This window comes from Gymnoscopelus microlampas (genome assembly GCF_963454915.1).
Source record: "Gymnoscopelus microlampas genome assembly, chromosome: 20".
Lineage (NCBI taxonomy): Eukaryota > Metazoa > Chordata > Actinopteri > Myctophiformes > Myctophidae > Gymnoscopelus > Gymnoscopelus microlampas.
Genome location: NC_139957.1, coordinates 45,248,552 through 45,266,261, shown reverse-complemented (window position 1 = coordinate 45,266,261; position 17,710 = coordinate 45,248,552). Strand labels below are relative to the sequence as shown.

Sequence of the window (17,710 nt, the reverse complement as noted above, 5' to 3'; positions counted from 1 at the left end):
GGAAAAAAAGATCTACAAGCGTGCCGCGCTATGAGCTTGTACTGTAGATCTGCTTTTTTTGAATAGCCAAAGAAATCAAAAAAATTACACAGATGCGTGCCCGGATTAGATGGGTTAAATATGCTGCCGGCTTGCTGAGTGCTTTTCTACAGATGAAGTCGATTAGAATTATCAGCAGAGGTGCGGTTTTTATTCCCCCAGTTATTCTGGTCTGACACACAACGAGGCATAATAACTGAAACCTGGTTGGTCTCCTATACATGATAAAACCCCCCACATTCAAAGAGGAAATCACCTCTGGTCAAAGGGAGATATTGGCCTAGCCTGGCATGGCCAGACTAATATCACTACGTGAGAATCCAATCACAACCGAGCGGGGCCGGACCAAATCTGCCGAGGGCAATCTTTTTTTCTTTTTTTTTGCACTGGCAGATTTGTCTGGTTTCCAGGCTAATATTGGCCAGGGCTAACTGTCAGAGACGGCCTTATACTGTAGCTGCCGTGTAGTTTCACAGGCCCCCCGACTGACTGACTGACTGACTGACTAAGAATTGAATAATGCAGTTGTATGTCCAGAATAATCTGATTCTGTTTCCGCTGGACCCTATTTGGCAAGCAAAGCCACATTCTCACTTGTAGAGGTTTCAGATATCATTCATTCATTCATTCAACCTTTATTTAAGATTCTCGGAGAGATCATTGTGGCAGACCCTCATTTACAATGATGCCGAGCTTACACACATATGTCAACTTTTCAGTGTGCAACACTACACTAGCACATGACTATAGAACTCTGGCTTTAGGGTGTGTGCGTGTGTGTGTGTCTGTGTGTGTTTATTGCGCTCTATAGTGTCATTACATACAATATGTATCATTGGGACCGTGTATGTTGTTTTCCAACTGCTCGCTCGAAGTCTTTGTGTGTGCGAGCATGTGTGCGTGTGTGTGTCTGTGTCTTTTATGATAGAGAAGCAGACAGAACGTCGTAAAGTATGACTAAACGGATTACAAAAACAAAAACGCTGATGCAAACCTAAAAGAGTGACATACAATACCATTGACAAAAATAAAACAACAAAGGGGAGAGGTGAGTTCCTTTTCCAGGCCTGTTTTGAAAGACGGCAGTGATCCACATTTTTTTTAAGGGATGGTGTCAGGGCATTCCACACCTTGGTGGCAGTGCAGTAGAAATATCATTTACCTATGGTTGTTCTATAGGTGGATGGTACCAGATCGTCGTTGTCGCTCCCTCTAGTATTGTGGCTGTGGGTGTCGCTCACTTTTTTGGACAGAGAAGTATTCTCTGTCCTTACATCTCCTCCTTGGAGTTATGCCAGGAATTCGGCTGTTAGCTCCGCCCACCTATAAAACATTTTGCCGAGTGCCCGCCCACAATTCAACGTCAGACATTCCACACACACAGAATGGCCATTTGAGTTGCAGACACTGAGAGAAGCAGAGCTCAGCAGAGCTCTGTGTAACAGCTACGGCCTAGTCCCACCCCTTTCCACACACACACACACACACACACACACACACACACACACACACACACACACACACACACACACACACACACACACACACACACACACACACACACACACACACAGGCAGAGCAAGTGAGGCTGTTCTATTGGTGGCGTTGTATAACTAGTGTAGTGTTTAAGTAAATGAAATACATCCTACTTATAAACTACCAAAAGTAATGCACCTATAAGTGGCTACACCAGGCAAACTAAATGGGGGTGGGGGGTATGTGGATAGCCGCGGTATGAATGACATGACCGAGGTCGTCAAAACGCAACATGTACTTGCCAGTCAAAACGATCTCCAAACTACAAAGCATCCATCCCCAGTTAAATCATATGAAGATCTTAACCCGACACCCAAGTGCTGGGCTCAGCTATAGGACTTAGGAGTGTGTCGGTGTCGTGCGCAGTAAATAGCAGATCTACAAGCTCACAACTTGTCATGAATAGGAGGCGTTGTGAGCTTGTAGATCTGCTATTTACAGCACGCAACACCATTGTGCAATTAAGTATGTTGTGCTCAGTGTTGAACGCGTTACTGTAACGCCGTTATTTTTTTCAGTAACTAGTACTCTAACACATTCTTTTTTTAATTCAGTAACTCAGTTACCGTTATTACATGGTGCGTTACTCCGGTATTTTTTATATAGTATGTATATATACAGCGAGGCGAAAAGTGACTGTGAATTGTACTTAAGTACAGTACTCGAGTAAATGTACGCATCGTATCGTAGCGTATACCTTCCGAAAAAAACTAGAACACAACACTGACTTTACACCAGTCTGTGTTGCGGAGACGCGCTGTGCTCGGCTTTGGAAGCTCTCTCTCTCTCTCTCTCGCTCGCTCTTTCTTTCTCTCTCTCTTAACAGCGTGTGTGTGTTTCTGTCGTCAGGAAAGTTACACGAGTCGACTCACTCGCCCAGGTGGTGTTAATAATAGGCTACTAATCACCGTAATCGTAACAAAATTCAGAATCACAGCGCTGCCTGTTTCGGATTCCGCACGTTTAAGTAATGAATTAATTTGTTCGTCTATTTATTAACTGCGTCTGCTACTGCAGTCTGTAGCCTGTGGTACATGAAAACTCCTGTTACAGTCAAGGATCACCTTCAACCTGGTGTTTGCACTTTCTCCATTTACAGTCCGTACATCTATATAAACGTTCAGATTTCAAATATAAAGTGCTTATCCCATGGCCACGGATGTTACAATTATGCACGGGACTCTCAAAAGTACCCGTATATTCTGTATTGTTCAATGAAAAGCATTTTAATCCGATCAGTGGCCATTTTTTCATAATGTATCGGAGGGCAATACACCTACCAACCGAAAGGGTCACTCAGCTGAAAGCATGTGGAGAAAATGGCCACCGATCAGATTAAAATGCTTTTTATTGAACAATACGAATGATACAGGTACTTGAGAGTCCGTATACATGTAACATCCGTCGCCATGGGATAAGCACTTTATATTTGAAATATGAACGTTTATGTAGATGTACGGGCCATAAATGGAGAAAGTGTAAACACCAGGTTGAAGTTCATCCATGACGGTCGTGACAGTCGACCACGTTGTGTATCCATTACTCCCTCTTAACATTTCCCATGTTTTTAGTTTATTGAAATAATGTCATGCACATTTGTCCAGTGCATAGCCTACTGCAGGCCTTGTTGACTAGATTTAGAAGAGATTTTGAAGCTCTTGCTCCTGAAATGATCGATTATTTTTAAGGGAAAAAGCCATCATTTAACATGCAAGTCAATGGGTGAGAAGCAGAGATTGCCAGGCGCAAATGGTAACCACTAGATTGATGGTGGGTTACTCCAGTTGGGTACGAGACCCGGTCATACCGGGTGTAGTACATTTGGATTAACCTCGGATCGTTTCGGAGCGGGTCCAGTTTTCCTCGGTCCCGTTTCGGGCCGGGTCCAGTATTTTAGAATGTTTTGTCGGTTCCGTTCGGACCGCTCTCCCTCGCGATTGAGATCCCCCCCCCCCCCCCCCCCCCCCCCACACACACACACACACACACACACACACACACACACACACACACACACACATACCACAATGGCGTTTCTGGGTGTACTGCTTGCGTTTAAAACAAATTCTGCTTCACAACTTTTCACTGTTAATGCAACTATTTGTCTGCTGCCGACAGAAGGGCTATAGCTTACTTGATTCCTAAAATAGACTGCGGTCTCTCTGAAGAGCGGCCAGCGTGACCGCAGTTAAAATAGCAGACCTACAAGCTGACAACGCGTCGTGGATGCGACGCATTGTGAGCTTGTAGGTCCGCTATGTTTTTAAAACATAATAAATACATAAAAATAGCATACTGGATTAAATGTATAATGATACAATCCAGGACCCAGGTCCAGGGTCTTCAACGTTTTTCAGACCCCTTAGCTGAGAGAGAGATCAAGCAGGGACCCCCAGTAGACTACATAGGCTTGTATAAAACTGTGTTGCAGACTTTCTTTCGTTTAGGCTGTTTCTGTAACCTCAAGAGGACACATATGGAACCAAATGGACCCCGACGTGAAATAGGGCGCTAAATTCGCCTATAATAACTTCAGAAAAGATCAGCATTCATTTTATGTTCTACTCCTATTGTTGGTGTCAATATAAAAAAATATGGTTTATAGGGGGGGGCATGCATTTTCCTCCAGTCACTCGGGGCGGGGGGTACAGACAAGTATTTGGAGGTCGGGGGGGAGGGGGCAAGGAAATAAAAAGAAACACATTACATCTGGAACCCCCCCCCCCCCCCCCCCCAACTGAATAACAAACAGTCCCTAACAGCATACATTTCCATTACAAATGAGGGGCTAAATACATATAATACCCCCCCCCCCCCTCAATTACAGTACATTTAGGGCCCAATACAGAATATTTGAATACATTTAGGAGTAAATGACAGATTTCTTTGATATCTGCTCAGTGTTGCCATGTCCTCTAATTACAAGCGACATGCCCTTGTTTTTCTGTGAAGGTACTTGTAAAGACTGGTGGTTGGGCTTTGCCCCTGTTTCTAATACGTTGTTGATATTTGGCATATAATTTATGGCTCATTTTATATTTATGTTGATAGCTTGTAGATCTGCTTTTCTACTACCACCACCACTAGTAATAATATTAAGAACTAGAAAAAGTGCTCCTCGGAGCACAGGTCTCCACCAGGTCAGGTAGGTTATTATGGCCTCCTGGTGGCGCTATAATAGGCCAATGTGAAAAGGGTGGCATTTCTTCTTAGGCCTTTTACGGCAAACGGACACTTCATTCATGATTTGAGGCATTTTGTTCCAAAAATGTGTCTTGCTAAGTTGTATGGATTTAAACTTGTAACAGAGTATTTCTATATTGCAATATTGGTACTTAACTTAAGTTACCACTTTGAGTACTTTTTCCACCACTGCCAAAACATATCGCCTATACATAATTTAGTAAACTATAATAGCTGTTCAAACAACTTTTCAGGTAATAATGGTGCTTCAAGGTGATGCCTTTCTGTGCTATTGAAGTGGTGCTAATCACAGCATATGGAAGTTTCGAAGTAGTTCACACGTCTGTTTACCAATAGATATGTTACACTTAATCAGTATTCACATTCCACGTACATCACCAGCACAATAGAGATGGGATGTATGGCTCTTTTAAGGAATTCGTTCCTTTTACAGAGCCGTTCAAAAGACTGGCTCATTTATGGCTCATTTGTATATTTATATATTTAAAAAACATATATAAATGTATATAAATATATATACATATTTTTATATTTATATCTCATAACATTATTTATATTTATATTATATGCATATGATCTAATTGTTGTTATATCATATATATACAATATCATAAAACATTATAATAATATATTATATTTAAAAATATATAACAATATAATAGATTACATCATTAATACAATATTTATTATATTATAATATATCATATACATTATAATACATATTATTATAATATATAAAATTATAATCTAACATTTTATTACAATAATTAATTTAATATATCTCTGCTGTCCAACAGGAACCAGCTACCTCCAAAACACTCATCTTTTTAGTTAGCTGGTTCCTGCTGGACAGCGACAATATAATAAATGTATATATAATATATAACATATGCATAATATACTATGTTATAACTACCAATGCCAAACACATCAATCACCTACAGCAGAAATCACACACCCTCACAAACCCGCATCCTACAAGTAACCAGCTGCTGCCAACTCTTGTTAGAATAGAAGGCCAAAACTTGTTTGGCCTTCTATTGTTTTCCTGTTTGATCTCCTTCCCACTTGCCCCCCACCCCTCTTCTTCTTCTCTCTCCCCACTCTTCTTTCTATGGAAATTAACGTTGCGATGGGAATGATGTACAAAAACGAATTTCACCCACTTTTTTACCTTGTAAACCTGTGATGTGACAATAAACCTGATTCTGATTCTGATTCTCTCTGTCCACCATGACATCATTCTTGATGTCATTTTTTCCTTGTTTAGGTATTTGAGTTCTCTATCGTATCAAGACTATCTCTCCGCCCAACATATTTCATACGTATGGGGAATGACCCCACCTCATACATGTGAAATATGTTGGGTGGAGATAGTCTCTTCACTCGGAGAACAAAGGTTACAGCGTAACCGAACGTTCTCTATCGTATCGAGACTATCTCTCCACCCAACATATTTGATATGTCCGAGGCGGAGTCATTCCCCATACATATGAAATATGTTGGGTGGAGAGATAGTCTCTTCACTCAGAGAACAAAGTTTACAGCCGTTTATAACCGAACAATATATGACTGCACAAGACTGAAGAACTGATCCGTTTCTAAACAGCAGTTTATAGTTCCAACTGCCACTACGTTTAGAGAATGTGCTACACAAGGAACCCACTCTTGAGTGGGCAGTTCTTTCACAAGGAACCCACTCTGAGTGGGGAGTTCTTTCACAAGGAACCCACTCTGAGTGGGGAGTTCTTTCACAAGGAACCCACTCTGAGTGGGGAGTTCTTTCATAAGGAACCCACTCTGAGTGGGGAGTTATTTCATAAGGAACCCACTCTGAGTGGGGAGTTCTTTCATAAGGAACCCACTCTGAGTGGGGAGTTCTTTCACAAGGAACCCACTCTGAGTGGGGAGTTCTTTCACAAGGAACCCACTCTGAGTGGGGAGTTCTTTCATAAGGAACCCACTCTGAGTGGGCAGTTCTTTCACAAGGAAACCACTCTGTGTGGGGGAAAAAAGTTACTGTTTCCTCTAAATGCTGCTTTGTCCTTCAGCTTAAATAAAAAAGGAAAACTTGCACATTGTATTCATTTACTTTTTATAACAAGTAGAAAAGGCCTAATTTGTAAATAGTCTGTTAAGCACTGAACGAGAGGCAATGAAGCAGAATGGAGAGCTGTCCGTTGTACCGACGCTGAGACAGATGGAGGAGAATGATGCTCGGTTTCAGAACATTCCGATTACATTTGGGATCATTTACTGTAGGTTGAATCTGTAATGTAAGGCTAATACTAAGTATAACTCGCTAAAATGATTGCTCTTTTAATTAATTCATTGATTTGTTCATCTATGTTCTGTGCACAAAGGAATCACCAGCAGACAAAGCAAAATACTTAAGAGCAAGAAAATCTTATGAGCAAGAAAATCTTAAGAACTAGAACATTTTAAAAGCAAGCTGACAGAGATATATAATCTATGTTACACTAGTTCAATAGTTAGCTCAGGACCTATTTGAACTGCCCACACAAAATACTTTATTTATTGACATGACATCATAGATGTTTAACTGTGGTTTACCGCCCACATACCAAAGCTTAAACGTTTAGCAAAAAAATGCCCATACCTAATTTACACTATCCAAAACCTCTCCTTGTCCTGGTTATTCTCTTTGTCCTCCTTCTCCCACCAGGCTGTTTCACCAAATCCAGATCCTTTTATTACGTCTAATGAAACGGCTGCATTCGGCTGGTTCTGGCGGGTCCTTCCAGGCCTGGCGTTGGGGGAGGCTGTTGCTCCCTGGCCAAGCCCTGGAACAGCTCCACCACCAGCAACGCTATCTCCTCTACCTCCTAGCTCCTCACTTTCAACTTTTCCTTTGCACAGGAGCTCCCCCTGCTCCTCCCGGCATTCCTGGGATGCTCCACAAACATCCTGGGAGGCTTCTGCCCCTCCCAGGCCAAGGTCAGGATCTGCTTGTGGAACGACCATTCCATCTCCACAGCCTACTCCACCAGTATGGTCTGCATGACCTCCACATAGCTCTTGTTCCTCGTAACGAGGTCTTCCACCAACATTCTCCAGTTGTACCGGTTCATTTTGCCTCCTCAGGGAATGGGATTGCGGCCGGCTCCCAGGCTTGGCGTGGGGGGAGGCTGATCCCGTGCCACGCCCCAAAGAGACAGCAGACTTTGAACGGGCTGTTCGATTTCCAGAGCCTCCTCCACGCAACTTTTGCACCTTACCATCTCCAACTCCTCCTTCACTGAGACGATCCTCTGTAACCACTGACATTTGCATGTCCTGACCGGGCAGGGACACTCCTGCTCCCGGGCCAAGCCCGGGATCGGCTTGTGGAAGGGCTGTTCCTTCTCCAGAGTCCGCTGCTGTACTTCCTCCAAAGTTCGCCAGCTGAACTGGTTTGTTTTGCCTGTTCAGCTGTGTCCTGGCAGGCTGGCATGGGGTCAGGTCAAGCCCTCCTCGTGGCTGTCGCTCCTCACCATCAACTCCTCCTTCGCAGAGAAGCTCCGCAGGCTTATCTTGGCTTCCATGGGGCACTCCACAAAGGTCCTGGGAGGCTGAGGACCCCAGGCCAAGCTCAGGAACTACTTTGGAAGTGACCATTTGTTCATTAGAGCCGGCTCCATCCAGCTTTCGTTCCTCACCATCTCCAACTTCTCTTTTGCCAAGGAGCTCCTCTGTAACCGGCACTGTTTGCGTGTCCTGGCTGTCCTGGTGCGCTCCACAAGCGCCCTGTGATGTTGTTGCTCTCGAGCCAAGGCCAGGATTTGCTTGTGGAAGGGCTGTTTCATCTCCAGAGCCTGCTGCTCCACCAGTATGGTAATGATAATGATAATGATAATGATAATGATGCTGGGATGGACCTCCTCCACGTGGATTTTCCTCCTCACTATCAAGTCCTCCTTTGCCGAAGAGCTCCTCTAGCTCCCCTTGGCTGACCTGGGGCGCTCCCCAAATGTTTTGGGAGGCTGACGCTCCCAAAGCAAGGTCAGGAACCTCTTCGGAAGGAGCCGTTTGTTTTTTAGAACGAGCTCTAAACAACTCCTTTAGAACGATGTCTTTAGAGTTTCTTAGAGAGTTGACGAGGAGCTTTCGATCCTCACCTTCAACTCCTCCTTTGCAGAGGAGCTCCTCTGTAACCAGTACTGTGTGCATGTCCTGGTTGGGCTGGGACGTTCCACAAAGGTCCTGAGAGGCTGCTACTCCAGGATCCAGTGTGAGCCCAGGATCTGCTTGTGCAAGGGTCATCCCATCTCCAGCGTCTGCTCCACTAGCATCACTAACTCCAACACTTTCAAGTGGTTCTCGCTCCTCACCACCACATGCTTCTCTTCTGAGGAGCTCCTCTGGAAATGGTTCTATTTGCATGCCCTGGCTGGGCTGACATGCTGCTACCAGGCCAAGCTCAGGAACTGATTTTGAAGTGGCCGTTACTACTCCAGAACCTCCTTTCTCCTCACTATCAAGTCCTTCTTTGCAGAGGAGCTCCGCTTGGCTGACCTGTGGCACTCCCCACATGTTTTGGGAGGCTGATGCTCCCAAGGCAAGGTCAGGAACCTCTTTGGAAGCAGCCGTTCGCTCTTTAGAACGGGTTCTAAACCACTTCTTTAGAACTCTTTCCGTAGAGTTTCTAAAAGAGTTGATGAGCAGCTTTCGCTCCGCACCCTCAACTCTTCCTTTAGAGAGGAGCTGCTCTGTAACCTGTAATGTTTGGCTGGGCTGAGACGTTCCACAAAGGTCCTGAGAGGCTGCTGCTTCCAGGCTGAGCCCAGGATCTGCTTGTGCATGGGTCGTCCCATCTCCAGCGTCTGCTCCACTAGCATCCTTACCTCCAACACCTTCAAGTGGTTCTTGCTCTTCACCAGCACCTGTTTCTCTGCTGAAGAGCTCCTCTGGAACTGGTTCTATTTGCATGCTCTGGCTGGGCTGAGGTGCTGCTCCCAGGCCAAAATCTGGAACTGATTTTGAAGGCTCTGGAGTTCCTTCTCCTGAACCTCCTCCCTGTGGCTTTTTCTCCTCACCAACAACTCCTCCTTCGCAGAGGAGCTCCTCAGGCTTCTCTTGGCTGCCATGGGGCACTCCATAAAGGTCCTGGGAGGCTGAGGATCCAATGCCAATGCCAAGCTCAGGAACTACTTTGGAAGCGACAGTTTGTTCCTGAGAGCCCACTCCATGACGCTTTTGCTCCTCACCATCTCCAACTCCTCTTTTGCCAAGGAGCTCCTCTGTAACTAGACATGTTTGCGTGTCCTGGCTGTCCTGGTGCGCCCCACAGACGCCCTGTGAGGTTGCTGCTCCCCGGCCAAGCCCAGGATCTACTTGTGGAAGGGCTGTTCCATCTCCAGAACATCCTCCATTTGCCTTTTTTCCCTCACTGTCAACTCCTCCTTCACAGAAGAGCTCCTCTAGCTCCCCTCGGCTGACCTGTGGCGCTCCCCAACTGCTTTGGGAGGCTGATTCTCCCAAGGCCTCTTCGGAATCAGCAATTTGTTCTTTAGAACGAATTCCAAACAACTTCTTAAAAACTCTTTCTGTAGAGTTTTTTAGAGAGATGATGAGCTGTCGCTGCTCACCATCAACTCCTCCTTTGCAGAGGAGCTCCTCTGTAACAGGTACTGTTTGCATGTCCTGGCTGGGCTGGGACGCTCCACAAAGGTCCTGAGTGGCTTCTATTTGTAGGGTGAGCTCAGGATCTGCTTGTGTAAGGGTCCTTCCATCTCCAGCGTCTTCTGCGCCACTAGCATCATAAACCTCAACACCTTCAAATGGTTCTCGCTCCTCACCATCACCTGCTTCTCCACTGAAGAGCTTCTCTGGAACTGGTTCTATTTGCATGCCCTTGCTGGGCTGAGGTGCTGCTACCGGGCCAAGCTCAGGCTGTGCTTGTAGAACGGCCGTTCCTTCTCCACAACCTGCTAAACGAGAAATGTCGCCCTCAGTAATGACACTGATCTCCCATGGTAAGATTTTCAGAGGCTCTTCAGTACAGTTATAAATGAATGGAAAGAGTGTGTCAGTGAAAGTGTGTGTGAAGGTGTGTATGTGTGTGTTGGCATCAGGATCAGAGAAGGACAGCTTTCCTCCGTTCCAGTCCAGTAGGACTCTGATCCTCCTGGGTTTAGGATTAACTTCCAGATCTTTGTATCGGCCCGGTGAACTGCGTGCGTTGAACTCACCGTCGGCAAACATTATTCTCCAGAAATTCCCCCCTCTGCCTCCCTTCCTATGGAAAGACTCTTCTAACACGCCTACCTGCCAGCGTTCGTTATCTCCCACCTCGACGTCCCAGCGGTGAAACCCTGTGCTGAAGCCCTCGGCACCCAGGACGAGGTACCAGTAGTCAAATCTCTCTGAGTTATCTGGAAGCGGTTCAAATCCGTCTTCTTCTTCAAGTCTTGACATGTTGGTCAGATCACCAGACAGGTTGTAGACTGTGCTGGCAGTGATGGGGTCCAGGAGAACAGGAGTGTAGGAGATAATATCCTTCATCTTTCCCCAGACTCTGTACCGGAGGTTGCCCCGGTGTTTTACCTCGTCTATCAGCGCACTGCGGTCTATCCGTGGGTCCGGCAGTGCCCGCAGTTTGGGCTCCACTTTGGTCTTGTGCTCCTGCAGCTCTGCTACGTGTTTCATTTTTACCTTCGTTGTGGCTTTTATTGTCTTTGAAAGGGTTGAAATACCTCTGTCCAGACTGTCTAACTTCAACTTAATCATCTGCAACTTTTGCTGCTCTTCCTCTGTCAGTACAGCGACCATGGCCTCCTCTTCACATTCTAGAAACCGATGAAGCGTCTTAAACTGTTCCTTGATATGCCAATCTATGTTCCATCTTTGGTCTTTAATATATTCTCTTGCTTGGAGACAGTCAGTTCTACCTTTATTAAAGGCATTTAGTGTCCTCTGCAAGAGCGTCAGAAACTCCTCCTTTTCCTCCATTTTCTGACGATTTCCTACCAATCGATTTGTGAGAATGAATGTTCCATGGTTATTTTCAACTTTTAATCCTAGCTGTTGTTAAAGCTCACCCAGAAACAGTATTAAACATACTAGACTCAACATTATCATCACATAAAACTGAGAAACCTGTTCAGACTTTTATTCTAAATAGCCATTTGGAGTTGTCGTCATTGAGATAACACTGCAGTGACGTCATGGCGCAATCAGTTATAAACATGGGAGTATAGTTGTGATATTGTGGCTACTTAATTGACTGATTGATTGAATACTTTATTAGACATGCATGCAAACAGCACAAGAACAGTCATACACTTGGTCTAAAAGGATACACTCAAAAAAGTCCTTGCAGACCTGTTTCCATTGAGGTCCTAAGTGTTCAATTCATCAACATAATATAAAATAAGACAAATTCAATATCATCACACATTTAAAACACTATTTAAAAAAAGGGGGGTGTAATCTTTCAAAGGGAGAAGTGATAAGTACCTCCCCTTTGGCCTCCTGAAAGGTGGATTTTCAGGCCTGTTTTAAAGGCCTGACATTTTTTAAGGGATGGGATCAGAGCATTCCACACTTGGGTGGCAGTGCTGTAGAATGATAGTTTACCCATTTATTCAAGGTGGTACCGAGGACAGAACCGGCTTTCTTGATGAGCCTATTCAGCCTCCTGCTGTCGCCTTCCTCCCCCCAACATGTCACTGCATACAGCTGGATGCATACTGCATACAGCTGGCCACCACTGACTGGTAGAACATGTTCAGAGGAGTCCTACACACACCAAAGGAGTGGGGCCTCCTCAGGAAGTACAGCCGGCTCTGGCCCTTCATGTAGATAACAGCTGTGTTCCCAGTCCAGTCCAGTCCAGTTTATTGTCCAATCGCACGCCCAGCAGTGGTTTAAAGTACTGTAACTAAGTACATGTACTCAAGTACTGTACTTAAGTACACTTTTGAGGTATTTTTTACTTTACTGGAGTATTTCAAATTTCCAGTACTTTTACTTCTATTCCACTACATCTCAGAGGCGAATATTGTTCTTTTACTCCACAACAATTATTTGAAACTGTTGTTACTAGTTACTTTGTAGATTTTGATTATTACAAAACATACATTAACCACTTCAGCCCTATATACGTTTCGGCCATTTGAAAATAGCAGATCTACAAGCTCACAATGCGTCGCGATGCGACGCATTGTGAGCTTGTAGAGCTGCTATTTAAAAAAAAAAATTGTACATTTTATACATTTGAAACTTGTGAAATGGGACAATCTGCATAATGAGTACTTTCTACTTTTTTAAGTACATTTTTATTCTAATACGGTTGTACTTTTACTCAAGTAAATCTTGCATTCCGGACTCTTACTTGTAACAGAGTACTTCCACATTGCAGTATTGATACTTATACTTAATTAAAACATTTGAGTACCAAATGGACCCTTACGAGTCCATTTGGTTCCATTTGTACACTCTCAGAGTTAAGGGGGTCCTTGCAAATAAAACATTTCAGAACCACTAGTACTATAGTTGGACTCATAATGTGCCATAGTGTCTTTAGTAAATCAGTGTCGTACATATTCTGAAGAAAACCTGGAGACTTGACATTCAGTAATTGGATATTATGATTTGCCGTGTACACATTTCCTTGCCAAGGACACATTTGTCCGCGTACGGACATATTGATGACCCCTGCTTAGCACCACCTCGAAACCTTCTACCCCGCTGCCCGCCCTCCGAGGCGGCAGTGGCTCCAGGCGTACAGCGGCCGGATGGAAGCCGTGAGGTTTCCAGTTCGATCCCGGGCTCCCCCAGAGTTAGTGTCGAAGTGTCTTTGAGCAAGACACTGAACCCCTAAGTGCTCCCAATGAGCAGGTTGGTGCCTTGCATGGTTTCCTCCGCCATCGGTGTATGAATGTGTGTGTGAATGGGTGAATGTAATGCACAATCTATGTAAAGCGCTTTGGATGAAAGTGCTATATAAATGCACCATTTACTATTTACCCTCCATTAGGTGTTCATTGAGGAGTGTAATCGATCGAGGGACAAATGAGTGCTTACCTACTCAGGGACACTATATCTCCTACCTGACAGCATTAACTATACCTATTATAGCTCACCACAGGGACCCTGTATCTCCTACTTGACAGCATTATTTTTATTATAATAGGTGATGGTAGCCTGGAAACCAGAAAAATCTGCCAGTGCAAAAAAAAAAAAAAACCTCAGCAGATGTGGTATGGCCCCACTTAGTTGTGATTGGATTTAGCTGCCCCCGAAGTTGTGGGGCACCAATCAGGTCCCAGGTTGCAAATATGGGGCGGGTTTATCACCAGAGGCATTTTTTCCGTCTATTGGAAATGCAGGTTTCACACAGAGATTCCAGACTAATAGCTACGCAGTGATATTAGTCTGGCCATCATGGGGGTGTGGACATACCCACAATCTTCCCTGCCATTTTGACCAATCTAAGGATCCCAGATGTATACTTTACCATCAGGTTTCATAACCAACTGGAATTTTCAAACGTCCCTAGGCCTCGGCCCAGGCCCGGGATCATCCCCACGTTGTCTGACCTCTGGCTCTACCTCTGTTGTGCACAAAAAGCACAGCTCGAGGCCACAGATCATCTCAAAGGCTATGACGCTAAACACGACTGAATAACAAGTTATGAAATAAATTGGATTGCGGACGAGGTCTTTGGCGCGGTCGTGACAGCTCACGGCACGCTGGCTTCCTGTCTGAGGGCAGACGTCACGGGTCAGATTCGCGGTCAGAGTTTTACCGCAGCAGTTCAGCATCCCGTGGAAAGCCCAGCGCGCGTTGGAAGCGATCGAGCTACGGTCCTCGGCCATGTCGTACAAAGAGTCGTAGAACTCCGTCGTCTCCTTGGTCAGAGTCTGTCCGTTTTGACAGACCCAGCGGCAGGAATAAAACTCGCACGCGAACAGGACGAGAAGACAGGTGAGGAAAGCCAGCAGTAATACCTCTGACTCCCGGAAGGAGCCAAAACACCCAAGGGCCCCCACGATAATCATCAGCCCGCCAACGGCGATCAGAAACACGAGGACTGAGCCGGGACCGTTCATCCTGTCAGGGTCGATGGCCAAGAAGAGGCTGTCTAGAGCGAGGAAACCCGTGATTGAAGTCAGGATAAGTCCCGACACACACAAGAGTACGTTGAAGGAAAAAACGGTGTGCTTGAGGAATTTGGGGCCACGGCCGCTGAGAGCCATGGCTCAGATGTTTCTGCTTCCGTCTCTCTCTCTCTCTCTCTCTCCCCTTTGCTCCCCCCTGCCTCCCTCTTCTTCCCCTTCTCTTCTTTAAGGTAATAACCAAAACGATGGAACTTGCATCAAAAGCTAATTCCACAAACTGTTTTGCACACGCTGCGAAAACCTGTGATGGTGACGATAAATTATGTTTTTGAAGAATAGACAATGTGTGTCTTCAGGTGTCTCTCTGCCTGTCTTTCTGACTCTGTCTAGTCAGTTGTCGTTTCTGTCTTTTCTGTCTTTTCTGTCCTTTCTGTCTGTCTGTCTTTTCTGTCTGTCTGACTCTGTCTGACTCTGTGTGTACCTGTTCCACGTTCTTAGCTCTCGTCGATGTGACGGTGTAAGTCTTTGCTGAGCCGTTAATAGAGCTGTTTGTGATGTAGTGTGATGATGTCACCAGCCACGGACCAATAGGTTGCATGTCAAGCCCTGGCCTGCATGGGTAGTGTCAACTAGACTTGGAGCACAATGCCATGGTGGCATGGCATTGTGAACCCCGGTCTCCAGCCCGGCAGACCGGCAGGTAACTTGGGGGAGCACGTTACGGCCGGATCTATTACAGGGTCTCTACACTACCCCCTCCTTTCTGCAGTGGTGAAAAAAGTACTCAAATGTTTTACTTGAGTAAAAGTATCAATACTGCATTGTAGAAGTACTCTGTTACAAGTAAAAGTCCGGAATTCAAAATGTACTTGAGTAAACGTACAAAAGTATTGGTATCAAAATGTACTTAAAGTACCAAAAGGAAAAAGGACTAAAATGTTTGAAAATAGCAGATCTACAAGCTCACAACGCGTCGCGATGCGACGCGTTGTGAGCTTGTAGATCTGCTATGTTCAAATGGCCGAAATGTATATAAGGCTAAAGTGGTTAATGTATGTTTTATAATGTAATCATTTATATCTGCAAAGTAACTACTGTAGTAACTAAAGTTTTCAAATAATTGTAGTGGAGTAAAAGTACAATATTTGCCTCCAAGATGTAGTGGAGTAGAAGTAAAAGTATAGACAATTGGAAATACTCAAGTAAAGTACAAATACCTCAACATTGTACTTAAGTACAGTACTTAAGTAAATGTACTTAGTTACTTTACGCCACTGCCTTTCTGAAGCGCGCCTTCACGCTTCACTTCTCACGTCCCTCACGCAAGGGCACGCTCCAGCGGTCCTCAACCGCTTGTGACACCAATGTACCGTTTGGCGCACCGGGCTGGAATCAAACCCTGTTCTCTGCAGCTCGGCAGACCGGCAGGTAACAAGCAACGCCAAGAGAGCTAGCTCACTGACAGGAGCAAGTTACGGGCCGGCTCTTCTACGGGGTCGCTACAATATGATGTATTTGTCCCCAATCCGCCATCTGAAAACATTTTGTGCCAGAGAGCCCCGTACCAGATTTGTGTTAGAATGTTTTTAAAAAAAAACATCCAAATATTCCACATTATATTTCAAGATTTCTTAGAAAATAGCCGATCTACAAGCTCACAGCGCAACATATTATAAGCTTGTTTTCAAATAGCCGAGGCACAGTATATACAGTAGGTTTAACGTGCTCGTGTGGCCTATGATATAGTCGCTTATTTTGGGCTTGTTTTCATAGACCTGGTTGCTTGTTTCTCTCACAGAATCTGGCAACACTGATCCTCAGTGGTCCGCAACAAGACCAGACTGAGGAGGGGTGGGGGGGGGGGGGGGGGGAGAAGCCTTGTGGCAAGAACAAGTTATGTATCAGCAATCCCTCTGTCTCTCTCCAATTACCAGCCCTTGACACGGCAAGGGAAACCGCACGCACGCAAGTAGGCCTATACACACACACACACACACACACACACACACACACACACACACACACACACACACACACACACACACACACACACACACACACACACACACACACACACACACACACACACACACACGTGCACGTGCACACACTATTCTGTGGAGTCCTTCCAGGTGAGTGGCTTTGTGAGGGACTGTAGCGGTGCCAGTGACCAAAGCCATTTTTCACTGGTCAGGACATTTGTTCGTTCCAATGCTCTCTCTCTCTCTCTCTCTCTCTCTCTCTGGCTCAGTGACTAAAGAAGCTTCCTCCCCTGAGGAGCGTGGGGAAGGAGAAGGCTGTGACACGCTGCCATCTCGCTACACAAGCGGTTTACTTAGCGGGGACACCTGCCTCGTCTCTACATCAGAGCATGAGGACACAGACAGAGGGGAAGCAGAACATTGATGACACACAGACGTATACATGATAGCCAGTGGTGGACAACGTACTTGTGTCAAAGTATAGATACTCCTGGTCAAAATATTACTAAAATGTGTATTTCCGAACGCACCCTTAGTCAGTTATGAATGTTCAACCATTCCAGTGTTTGTGTGTTAGTTAGTGGAACACCACATTTAGTTTAAAGTTAAACCATTAACACTGATGTATCACTGATGTAAGCGGACCTGGCAGTGTGCACATGGTTTCTCTCATTGTGTGAGCATAGTGAACGCTCAGTGAACGCACGCACGCACACACACACACACACACACACACACACACACACACACACACACACACACACACACACACACACACACACACACACACTGCTTTCCATGGATGTACTAAAACCTTGTTAGTAGAATGTCACGGTCGTCGACTTTTCTGTGTTATTTTCTGAACATGCACACGTGTGTGTGTG

The 17,710-nt window shown here is 45.2% G+C and overlaps 1 protein-coding gene across 1 annotated transcript; it reads right to left on the bottom strand.

The window, feature by feature from the left end:
* Positions 1-14,268: 14,268 nt before the first annotated feature.
* Positions 14,269-14,982, bottom strand: LOC311036156 (CD81 antigen-like; the record flags this gene model as incomplete). The annotated part of the gene is made up of 1 exon (XM_084044683.1): positions 14,269-14,982. One exon carries the CDS (start codon positions 14,980-14,982, stop codon positions 14,269-14,271), a length of 714 nt encoding a protein of 237 aa, XP_083900809.1.
* Between the last annotated feature and the right edge of the window lie 2,728 nt (positions 14,983-17,710).